At 50.9% G+C, this 12,045-nt stretch overlaps 1 protein-coding gene across 1 annotated transcript; it reads left to right on the top strand.

The window, feature by feature from the left end:
• The first annotated feature begins 8,236 nt into the window (after positions 1-8,236).
• Positions 8,237-11,786, top strand: TUFM (Tu translation elongation factor, mitochondrial). The gene is made up of 10 exons (XM_025853860.2): positions 8,237-8,386; positions 8,490-8,684; positions 9,106-9,272; positions 9,512-9,616; positions 9,705-9,869; positions 10,010-10,142; positions 10,230-10,334; positions 10,450-10,601; positions 10,704-10,823; positions 11,423-11,786. The coding sequence occupies exons 1-10, from the start codon at positions 8,344-8,346 to the stop codon at positions 11,594-11,596; spliced, it is 1,359 nt and encodes a 452-aa protein (XP_025709645.1). The 5' UTR covers positions 8,237-8,343; the 3' UTR covers positions 11,597-11,786.
• Positions 11,787-12,045: the final 259 nt, after the last annotated feature.

Raw genomic sequence — 12,045 nt, 5'->3', positions numbered from 1 at the left:
ACAATATCTGTAGAGAGAATAGGGCCCAGGACCTAATTCTGGAAAACAAGCCACATTTATCAGGTAGGCAGCAAAAGCGGAGCAGAAAGTGCTGAGATGGTGTCTTGGGTCAGGTTTCTCAGAAGCAGACCTTGAGCTGAGGATTTGTGTGCAAGTGATTTCGTCAAACAGTGCTACCAGAAGAAACCAGTAAGAGAGTGAGAGAAGCAGGAGAAGGAAGGAGAGGAAACCAAACAAACGTGTGATCTCAGGCAAAGAGTAGTTCAACTTGATCCTGCAGGGGAGCTCTGGATGAAAGTTACGTGTCAGATTTGTCCAGAAACAAGGGGATGGGGCCTTTCATATACCGACATGCCTCAGCTGTTGACCAAGCGACAGTCTCAGAGGCGTCGATTCATCATCAAGGCAAAGCCTCCAGTAGCCTGGGGGCATTCCTCCAAAACAGAAAAAAAATCTGGACGTTCTAACTGTTGGAAGAGGAACCATACAACAAAGACCGGGGGTGGGGGTAGGAGCATAGAATGTGTGCATGTGTAGGGGCACTTGGTCAGACACATCACAGGCAAATGATTAAAAAAGGATCCAGGGCACTGCCATTGTCTCCAGAAAACATCCATGACTAAATGATACGGGGCTGTGAGTGGACATTCAAAAAAGAATTCTTGAGATGTTTTTGGTGCAAAAAGGTGTTTTTATTGTAGCATGGGGACAAGACACGTGGGCAGAAAGAGTGGCACCTTTGCTGTATGAAGCGGGTGGTTATATGCTTAGTGTTCAAAGGGGGAGGGGATGTGCAGGGAGTATTATATCGTAAATGTTTTCTTCGAATTTCTACTTGTAAAACTACTTTCGCAAGATTTCTCTGGTGCTTATCGTTCAGTTGGATATTAACTATCGGTGACACGTACAGACAGTCATGAGACTCTTTAGAATGTAGCAGCCAGCACGTATTTGATCCTTATCGGAGCTATTCAGGCTTTAGGTCAGCTTTCCGGGCTAAAGGTGAATATTTTTCTGCTTCTATCTCTCATCAACTAACACTGTTTCAGGACTTTGGTAATTTTAAGGAAGTGGTAGAAGCAGAAGCCAAATGGTAGTGGGCTGAGGAATGAATGGAAGATGAAGAAACGGGGGGAGGAGGAGTATGGAGAGCTGTCCTGAGGGAGACCTGATCATGTGGACAGTCTAAAAGGAAAGGAGCCAGTAGAGAGGATAGTCATTGGAGGAGAGAGGTTTGGGGAAGGTGGGAATGGTAGGACCCAGGGCCCACATTAAGCCAATAAGACTTTTTATTTATTAATGTAAAAGGGAGAACCACGTGTTCCTCAGGAACAGGGTATGTGATAGGATGCTTTTAGCTACCAGTAATGGAACCCCCCATCCACTCCCACTTTAAGGTAGCTTAAACATGAAAAGAGGCTCACAGAATTGAAAAATCCGAGGTAGAATGACTTCAGGTGTGGCTGAAGCCAGAGGCTCAAATAATGTCCATTTGAACTTGGTCTCAGTCTCTTAGCTCTGCTTTCCTCTGGACTGTCTTAATTCTTAGGCAGATTGTCCCCTCGTAGGTAGCAAAATGGCAACCAGCAGCTCCAAGCATACATCCTACTAGCTTAACATTCATAGTGGAAAAAGATCATAGCTTTCTCAATGGCTCCAGCAAATGCAACAGGATTGAGTCTCATCAGCTCCGCCTGGGTCACCAGGTATAATGAAGAATTTGGTTTTTGTCCCAGCTTCCTGGCACATAACTTTACAAGTACCTGGAATTTACCAAGTAACAGAAGTGCACCTTAGATCACACCCAAGTTTTAGCTAATGAGGTAACTAATGGTAAGCTCCTAGATTAGCTTCAGGATAAGGGTTGGTTACCAGAAAGACTATCCTGGTGATTAGAGGGTGGGGATTTTTTAAGATAGATTTATGTATGTATGTACGTATGTATGTATAAAAGTAATCTCTACACCTATTGTGGGGCTTGAACTCACAACCCCTGAGATCAAAAGTCACCTGTTCTGACTGAGCCAGTCAGGTGTCCCACAGGGTTGGGGTTTTGAGGCAGCTGGATCTCCAGGGAGGGGAAGGGGACCTAGAGACTTGAGTTCAGTCACGTGGCAATGATTTAATCAATTGTGCCTAAGAAATGAAACCAGGTCTCTCAGACCCCACTCTATGTCTTTCTTCATTTGGCTGTTCCTGACTTGTATTCTCTACTCTAAAACTGTGATCTTAAGTATAGTGTTTTCCTGCATTCTGTGAGTTGTTCTAGCAAATTATCATACCTGAGGGGGAGGGGGTCATGGGAAACTCCAGATCTGTAGCAAGTTGGTCAGAAGTGAAGATGACTGGGGGACTCCACTTGCAGCTCACATCTGAAATGGGGGCAGTCTGGGGAGGACCGAGCCCTTAATTTGCGGAGTCTGAATTAACTCTGGGCACTTAGTGCCAGAACTGAACCTCAGTACATTAGTTGGGGTTGAAACAGAACACTAACCCTGAACCAACATTTGTGATCACAAGGGATAGATTATGCTGACTGGTAAACACTGGCTCAGACACCCATCATCTGAGATTGGGATGGGCTGAGCACAGCAGAGGTGGCTCTTCAGATAACCAGGGTCTCTGACAGAAGGGGAAGTGGTTGCTTCTGGAGGTTGACCCTCACCCCAAGAGATGGGGATTTCTCCTATTTTGTCTTCTATTCTGGGATGTCAGAATAGTGCTTTGGTCAGGACCTCCTGCCCCCTCCAAATCATACTCTGCTCACCCAGGACATTTTGACAGCCTAAAATACTCCAGCTTCACTTAGCCTCTGCCTCTGAACCTCCATACACCCGTTTCCCCCACTTCTGCCAATCTTCCTCCCTCTGGTTTCAGGCTTCAAAGTGTGGCCTCCTCTAGGAAGCCATGGACAGCCAACCCACCTAGGCCACCTCTAAATTGCCTTCTACTCAGTAGCTTTTGTGTGACATTCACGAAGTGTTTCCAATGGGAATGTCTTCAGTCACATCTGAGTGACGGGGGTAATCAGATTTCTGTTTGGAAGGAAATCCAGAGCCAGTATGGGGGCGGGTGGGAACCAGAAGCAGAGAGGAGACGGGTGCTGTGGTCCAGGAGGGGCTGATGCTGACCTGGCCAGGGCAGTGCAATGGGGTTAGTACCAAGGACAATAGCCAGTGAGATTTCTAAGGAGGCACTGCCAAGGCTGGCTGGTGGGGAAGAGTGAAAAATGCCCTTGAACTTCCAATAAGTCTGTTGAGGGGCACTGAGGACAAAGCTCTGGGCCCTAGTGCCCCATTTGCCACTAAGTTGCTGACCAGCCTAGTACTCATTTCAATGACACCAGACCCCACCCTCCCTTTAGAGGTTAGAGCTGCAAGAAATCTTAGAGATCATAAAGTTTAACTTCCTCACTCCATCCCCACTTTATGGATAATAAAGCAGAGACTTCAAAAGTTAACAATGGTTCACCTTTATTTTTAACATGAATGTGAATACAAAATTTGCTTTCCATCGAAAACATCAGGACACTTAATAAGCCCAACACACATACTCAACTGAAATAATTCAACACATAATTCCTTTAACAAATACTTCTTCACCTGAGTGTTAGTTGGGCACTGTTCATAGAGTTGAAAAAAAAAAAAAAAAGCTCTTACTGTCATGACCTGGTAAGACAGGAAACAGAAACAATCCCACAAACCAACCAACAAGTGAACTAATAAGATAATTTTAGACATTTAGGTGCTATGAAGAAAACCAAAAAGGACCATTGAGAAGAGGGTGGCTGGGGGGGGGGGGCGCTACTTTAGATAGGTGACATCTGAGGTGGAGCTGAAGGCTGGAAGAAACAGCCCTGGGGAAAGGTACCAGGAAGGACACTCCAGGGAGAAGGAAGAACATCTGCAAAGAGCCCGAGGTAGAAACAATTGTGGGATATTCGCAGAACAGAATGGCCAGTGTGGTTGGGGGCGAGTGAGAGGAAAATCATCCGAGATTGGGTCAAAGAGGTGGGCCACAGGGAGGCGTCTGGATTTTTATATAACAGTTTTATTGAGATATAATTCACCTGCCATACAGTTTGCCCATTTAAAGGAGTTGGGATTTTATTCTAAGTGTAGTAAGGAGTCACGGGGCGGGGGGGGGGAGTGTAATTTCTGATCCACGCTTAATTAATTAAAATTTGAAAGGAAATCTTTATTTTATTTATTTAATTAATCTCTACACCCAACGTGGGCCTCGATTTCACAACCCGAAGATCAAGAGTCGCATGCTCGGGGCGCCTGGGTGGCTCAGTTGATTAAGCATTTGCCTTTGGCTCAGGTCATGATCCCAGAGTCCTGGGATCAAGCAAGGAGCCTGCTTCTCCCTCTCCTTCTGCCCCTTCCTCCCCCCAATCCCCTGGCTCATGCTCTGTCTCTCAAATAAAATTAAAAATCTTAAAAAAAAAAGTCACATGCTCTACTGACTGAGCCAGCCAAGTGCCCCTTCTGATCCACATTTTAAAGGCTGATGTAACTACTGTGTGGGGATGGATTTGCCAGGTATTGAGAAGAACAGGAGCTTGGAGATCCACTGTAGAGGCTGTGAGCTTAACCTAGGTGACAGATGATCCCAGACTGAGCCACAGGGTCAGCAGTGGAGACAGACAAATGGTCACATCTGAGATATATTTCGGAGAGAGAACCAGCAGGACTGGGTAATCGGGGTTGAGGGGAAGGGAAAAAAGTGGCATTGTTTATTCAGAGGTGGAAGCAGAGCCTGGGAGAGAATGAAGGGTCCTGTTTTGGACATGTTAGGTCTGTAGCACCACTTGATGGCACCCTTCAGTTTGGAAAGCTCATTAATAGGTCAGGGGCAATCATGCAGAGCCCTACGGTGGCCAGGCAGAGGATACAGACATAAAGGAAGTCCAGTCCTGGCCCTACTCAGGCCACTTGGTCTCAGACAAATGAAACCAAGAAATATGTCTCAGGGTATCAAGTGGTGTAAGACAGGTTATCTGTTAGGAGGTATCTGAATGCAAACAGACAATTGTGACATAGTCTGGCTTAAATAATGACATTCATCATCACACCACAAGGAGTCCAGTCTTCTAAAATCCTGTTTTGCCCTCTTCTGGATTTTGGCTTCATCACTGACCGGAAATAAGATGGGCAGAGTAGTTCCAGGCTTTGCATCCAGACCCAAGAACACCCAGAGTCAGAAGGCAGTTCATCTCTTTTGTGTCTCCTTGAGGGCGAGGGACCCTTTCCTGGAAGCCCCCCAAAGGAGATCTCCTCTTACCAATCACGGGCCCCAAAGAAGTCACACACCCAACCCTAAACAAAGCCCCTGGCAAGGAGAATAGGACCACCAGAAGTAGACGCGGCCTGTCAGGATTTATTCCCGGAACCGGGGAAAGGACCACTGTGAACAAAATCAGGGCCCTGTCTGTAGGAAGATGGAAAAATGGCTGTTAAGCAGGAGCTCAAAGGCACAGACTGCTAGGGGGGACCCAAACGACCATTTGATTTCAAGAGCGTCTTTTTTAAAGAGTTCAAGATTCTGCACAAAGAACGTGTCTTTAACTATAATCACCCAAAATACATGTCTGAAAGAGAAAAATCTTTCTCCAAGCAAATTCACAGCCTCCTAAAGCCCTGATTGTTCTCCACTTCCTTTCGTCGTCAGCCCGCCCGCCCGTCCGTCCCACCAACCCCCACCTGCTATGTTTCTACAGCAGCCAGCCTTCCTTCTTCATCTGGCACTGCTCACAAGGCATTTTCCCACGTGGTTGGCTCCCCTGGTCTCTGCAACTCTGAGCCACTCTATTACTACCTCATCCAGTGGCTATGCCAAATTGACACTCCCACAGCCACATGCTGGACGTGTGTTCCCTGTGCTAGGGTCCCGGGCATGGCTGGGCATCTGGGGAGATTCCCGCTAGCACTCCTGCTCTCCAACATCAAAGTTAGGCGGCTTGTCTCAGGCTCCTCTGTACAAGACACGGACACAGGACGATCCAGGCTTCTCCAATCAGACGCATTCAAGGGAGGCTTTGGATTTGGCTGACTTTGGGGGCAGGAAGGTCGGGAGGGAGGGAAGGCCACTTTCTTGAGGCAGAAGTGGCTTTGGTGCCATGAACAGGAGGTGTCGTGGACGAATCTAAGTCCTGGCCATTAGTGTTTGGTGGCGGTGGCTGGAGCAGTGCTCTTCTTCCCACGTCAGATCAGTTCTAAGGCTTGGGAGCTGTTTCTCCAGCCCGTTCCACAATTCTGTAAGCTTACTCAAACCCTTAAACAAATCCTTCTTCTGCGTAAGCCAGCCAATGTAAATCCTGTTGTCTGTAAATCAAGACTTCCAGCTATTACACAGGATGCTAGTCAACAGCTCTACAAAAAAATCCTCTCCCTCTGGACTCTTTTCTGACTGCTGTGTTTCTCAAATTTCAGTCATTCATGTACCACCTGCCCCCAAATCTGCCATATGTTTATACTACCCATAACATCACCTACCACATGCTGTTTTTTAAATTGACTCATTTTTTAATCTCAGTATTTGCCGCCCCAGTTTTTTTTTCAAACTAATACACATCCAAATAAATATAGCACCACTAAAATAGAAAGCATTCGTTCAAGTACCACATCCCAAAAATCTTACATTTTGATAATGGCCAATAGTGTCTTAGAAGAAATTCCCAGGAATGGAGTGACTGAGGTACAGGATAAAGACAAAGAAAACTTTAGTTATGGCACCAGCCCTTCCTAAGCAGAGCTGATGGGCTGGAAGGCCAGGAGGACAGAAGTCTTAGCAGGTTCTTCATTTTATCTGAGCAGTAAATTGAAGCTGAATGACAGTACCAGGTGCACTTTTTTGGAGTTCACTTGTATTGGGTTCCTAAATCACCCCGATGCTCCGTTTTCTCACCTGTAAAATGGGGGAAATAATGGCTCCAACCACACAGGGTAACACAGGGTGCGCTGAATGTGAACCAATACGAAGCATTTGCACAACGCCTGATCCATGCAGAGCTCTGGCTCTGAGTTTCCCAAACTCCTTCGAGCTTGGGAAACCGTGTGTGTTATAAATAAATACAGCTTCCCTGTCTGTACTCAGACCCTCCTGAATCATAATCTTCAAGGGAGGAATCGGGGCATCTATTTGAAACCGAAAACCGTCCATGGAGTCTTAGGATCTGATGAGTTCGGGAAACATCAATCAGGGTTAAGCAGCTGCTGTTCTCATCCCAGGGTGATGAGATGACGGATGTGAAAGTTAAAGGTCATATGCTAGCCTTGCACTCACTCATTCAGTCAACACAAATTCCCTGAGCGCTCGCTGGGTGCCCCGCCCTGTGTTCAGTGCTGGGGCCACCGCGGGAACAAGACTCAGGCTGCCTACATAGGCACCTGAGGCTGGTCCCTCACCCTGGGTATCATCTGTATAACCAGGTGGGCGGGTGGGGCGACGATCAAGGGAATTAGTCCCTGGCCTGCTGAGGGGACCCAGGGGTGGACGGCAAAGCTGTCTGTCCCCGCAGGCTGTGAGCCAGGAGGACGGTATTTGAGGGTCAGGGGCTGTGGGGCCTGGAGGCCCCTGGCCTCCATTCCCGCCTCTTGTCCAGCTCATTTCCTCTCAGAGCCAGACGTCAGAATCTCCCCATGAGGTAGATACTACTGTTTCCATTTTACAGATAAGGAAACAAAGGCTCCGCGGAGAGATGGGTCACACTTGTGCCCCACCCGCGAATGGCTCCCAGGCCCGTCTCCTCCTCCGTCTGGCCGTAGGGCCTGGTCCTACCTCCAGCGGCAGCTCAACGGCCACCAGATCTCTCGCCAGACCCGCGCAGTGGGTCGGACTCCAGGAGGCTCTGGGCCAGGACGCTCCCGAGCAGGCCGCGCCGGAGCCGCCGCCTCGGCCTCCGGGAGACCGGCACCCTCACTCCGGGCCCGGCCTAGCCCCTACCTGACTCCCACGCCCAGCGCAAACACAGCGCGCCGCCCTGGGGACTACAACGCCCACGAGCCTCCGGGGCGCTGGTACGCGACGGGATGCTTCACGTCGCTTCCCCGCGCCGCCAGAGAGAACTGCTTCGCTCGCGTCAGTCCGCGAGGCCCGAGAGCGCCTTGGAAACCGTCTCCCTCCTTCCCCGCCCCGGGGACACCAGCCCCTTCCTGGTGTCGTCTTTGGTCCCACGCCCGGAAGTCGTAAGATGGCTATAAAAACTGGAGGCTAGAGGGACCCAGACTTGACCTCCGGGCCTTCACTTCCGCCGGAAGTGGCCTCCAGTCGCCCGTGCCCTTTCCTTTTTGCACGCGCGGGCGCCCGGGGCCCGATACTCGGGGCGCGAGTACGACCACGATGGCGGCCACCACCCTGCTGCGCGCGACGCCCCTCTTGAGTGGTGAGGGGGTGAGGGAGGCAATGGCGGCGCGGGGCCACGTGGGGGTCGTCGGGAGCGGCCAGGCTCGGACCGGCGCCCTGACTCCAAGCCTATGCCCCGGCAGGTCTCGGCGCCGGCCCGAGCCCACTGCTGCAGAGTGTGTTGCGGCCGCTGAAGGTGCCGGCACTGCCTCACTTGTGCCGTGGCCTGGCCGTGGAGGCCAAGAAGACCTATGTGCGCGACAAGCCCCATGTGAACGTGGGCACCATCGGCCATGTGGACCACGGCAAGACCACACTGACCGCGGCCATCACGAAGAGTAAGCGGGGATGGGTCGGTGGCGTCCGGAAGCGCCCGCTCTGCTGGCGGGACCTGGAGCCTGGGAGGTGCTGCTGGAGGTGTTGTGGCCCCGGGCGCTGGATTGGATGATGCATTTGCCCTGAGCCTGAAAGATTTTGTGTTGCATAAGCTGGGGAGCCCGAATGGCTTCTCTCTAGCCGTGGCCAGTGTCCTGTAAGCAGAGGCCTTATCCTAGAGAAGTCGCAGGGCTGGACCTAGAGGCCCTTTAACATTTCCTTCTGACCCAGTCACACCCGCTGCAGGAACTGAGGGAGGGGGTCACGGACGCATTATTCTCCCAGACTGTCCTTTGCATGGTAGGTGGGAGGGACTCGGGTGTGGCTTGAGCCCTGCCTCTGCCTTTGGAACTTTATCTGATTTATTCTCCTCCTTCCCCTTAGTTTTAGCGGAAGGAGGCGGAGCGAAATTTAAGAAATACGAAGAGATTGACAATGCTCCTGAAGAGCGAGCCCGTGGAATCACAATTAATGCGGCTCATGTGGAGTATAGCACTGCAGCCCGCCACTATGCCCACACCGACTGCCCAGGTCACGCAGATTACGTTAAGGTGAGAGAATTGCTGGGTACAGAGCCATGGACTGTCTCCTGCCAGAAAAAATGTTGGGACTTGTGGGGAAGTTAGGATACGCAAGATGCATGGGTTGAAGTCATGGATTTCTGGGCATGACCACTTAAAGTGGGTGGTAAGATGACAGAGAAAGGTGGGCCTCAGCTGCTGTGCTTGGCTAGATGGATGTGGAGCTGAGGAGGTCCTTGAACTAGGCTGTTTCCTATCCTTCTACCCAGAATATGATCACAGGCACCGCCCCCCTCGACGGCTGCATCCTGGTGGTGGCGGCCAATGACGGCCCTATGCCCCAGACCCGAGAGCATCTATTACTGGCCAAACAGGTACTCGGAGCCTGGGGAAGGGTGGAAAGAGGAAGAGTGGGGAGTTGGTCCATTCAGGACACCACTTCTGCCTCTTTGCCATCCACAGATTGGAGTAGAGCATGTCGTGGTGTACGTGAACAAAGCAGATGCTGTCCAGGACTCTGAGATGGTGGAGCTGGTTGAGCTGGAGATCCGGGAACTGCTCACTGAGTTTGGCTACAAAGGGGAGGAGACCCCGGTCATCATAGGCTCTGCCCTCTGTGCCCTTGAGGTGAAGGCGGGGTCAGGCAGGGGCTGTTAACTGGCAGAGGATGGGGCTGGATGGGCGTCCAGAGTTCTGCTCTGAGCCTGGGGAGTGTCTCTCAGTAAGAGGAGAATGAAAATTTCAGAGTCCTGTCACCTCCCCCATAGCAACGTGATCCTGAGCTAGGCGTGAAGTCTGTGCAGAAGCTGCTGGATGCCGTGGACACTTATATCCCGGTACCCACCCGAGACCTGGAGAAACCTTTCCTGCTGCCTGTAGAGTCCGTTTACTCTATTCCTGGTGAGGACCGTGTTCACTTGCACTCCTCTCTAGCTATATAGCCTGGTCCAGGGTCCCTGATGTCCTTCCTGTCCTATTGCTTTCCAGGCCGGGGCACAGTGGTGACAGGTACACTAGAGCGTGGCATTTTGAAGAAAGGGGATGAGTGTGAGTTCTTGGGACACAGCAAGAACATTCGCACTGTGGTGACAGGTATAGGAAGACGCCGTGGGACCCAGGGGCTGGCTCCAGGATTTCCCTTGCAGATCCTTAATGCCTTCCCCTCTGCTCTAGATCCTTCTCCCTTGTCTCTGCTCTTCCCTCCTAGGCATTGAGATGTTCCACAAGAGTCTGGAGAGGGCAGAGGCAGGCGACAACCTTGGAGCCCTGGTCCGAGGCTTGAAGCGAGAGGACCTGAGGCGTGGCCTGGTCATGGCCAAGCCAGGGTCCATCCAGCCCCACCAGAAGGTGGAGGCCCAGGTGAGGGCTCCAGGCGATGGGCAGCGCTTAGCCAGACCATCCCATGCATAGGCAGCCTTTCCGGCCAGCATAGCTTCACCCTTGTTGTTCTCTTTTTTCCAGGTTTATATCCTCAGCAAAGAGGAAGGTGGCCGCCACAAGCCTTTTGTGTCCCACTTCATGCCTGTCATGTTCTCCCTGACTTGGGACATGGCCTGTCGTGTCATCTTACCGCCAGGGAAGGTATGGATATAGGGAACGTGAAGGAGTGGAAGCGACATTCTCACATCAGCTCCCTCACTCTCAGTTCCAGAGCTGTGCCAACATGGGTGACTTTGCATTGACTGCTGTAGACAAAGCTAGTGATGGAAGGGTCTGGCTGGGTGGGTTTGGGGGGAGTGAGTCTCCCCCCAGTATTCCCTGGGCGGAAGTAAAAAAAAAAAAAAAAAAAAAAAAAAAACCAAAAAACTTACCCATGCTAGCATTTACCCACATATCTCCCAGAAAAGGATTCCCTGTTGAGAGTTCCACCGTACACAATGGCTCAGAGAAGTCTTGTGACAAAGAAACCTGCATGACCCATAGTTTCCTTGACTTTCTTTTCAAGAGTGAACATTTAGGAACACTGGTCACAAGTCCTTTCCTGTCTTCACATACAGTTTGCATCTGCCTGGCAGCTGGGGTGCAGCTATCTCCACAAAAAATCCCCCTGCTGCATTTCCCGTAACTTTCTAGAAATGCTTAGTTCACATGGATTCCCTTTTAACCTTGGTAGGCAGCAAACAGTTGGGAACAAGGTGCCCTGAGGGCCACGCATGAACCCTGTCTCTGCCCCCCACCAGGAGCTTGCCATGCCCGGGGAGGACCTGAAGGTCAGCCTTGTCTTGCGGCAGCCCATGATCTTAGAAAAAGGCCAGCGTTTCACCCTGCGAGATGGCAACCGGACCATCGGCACTGGCCTTGTCACTGAGACGCCAGCCATGACAGAGGAAGACAAGAACCTCAAGTGGAGTTGAGTCTGGACTCTTGCTCTGACTCTAGCGTTGAAGGCCGCGCTAGCCCATGTTCTTTGCTGCTGCTGCAGCCCCCTCCCTAGGGCACAGGCTGCTGTCCAGCAGTGCAGCTAGCCTGACACTTCCCCTGGCCAGGAGGGGCCCCAGGGCCTGCCAGGTGAGGTAGGTCAATAAACTGTTCTGTGAATAGTGAGGGACGTTGTATCTTGTGTTCTTTGTCTTAAAGTTGGAGAGGATGGGGGGGTAGAAACACAGGGCCTAGAACATATCCCTCGTTTTTATCTCTGTGGTGCTGTTTGGAAAAGCTATCTTAAAGCTGTCACAATGACAGCTTGAGAAAAGGAGGAAAGTTGGTCTAGTGAAGTTGGTGTGGCTGCCTAGCAAAACACTAAGTAGGATTGTTGGCTGTCCTATGGGAGAAACTGGGAACTTCGCCCTTGGAGCAAGCATGG

This window comes from Callorhinus ursinus, unplaced genomic scaffold (genome assembly GCF_003265705.2).
Source record: "Callorhinus ursinus isolate GAN/ISIS: 27379988/994484 unplaced genomic scaffold, GSC_fseal_2.0 scaffold87, whole genome shotgun sequence".
Taxonomy (NCBI): Eukaryota; Metazoa; Chordata; class Mammalia; order Carnivora; family Otariidae; genus Callorhinus; species Callorhinus ursinus.
Note: the sequence above shows the minus strand (reverse complement) of the source record. Positions and strands in the feature narration are given on the sequence as shown.

What these genes read in the sequence shown, in the direction of transcription:
- TUFM (XM_025853860.2), top strand. Translation starts at nt 8,344, where the DNA reads ATGGCGGCCACCACCCTGCTGCGCGCGACGCCCCTCTTGAGTG. An exon ending in GACCGCGGCCATCACGAAGA is followed by an intron (nt 8,685 to 9,105) that starts GTAAGCGGGGAT and finishes CCTTCCCCTTAG; the next exon opens with TTTTAGCGGAAGGAGGCGGA. An exon ending in ATCTATTACTGGCCAAACAG is followed by an intron (nt 9,617 to 9,704) that starts GTACTCGGAGCC and finishes TGCCATCCACAG; the next exon opens with ATTGGAGTAGAGCATGTCGT.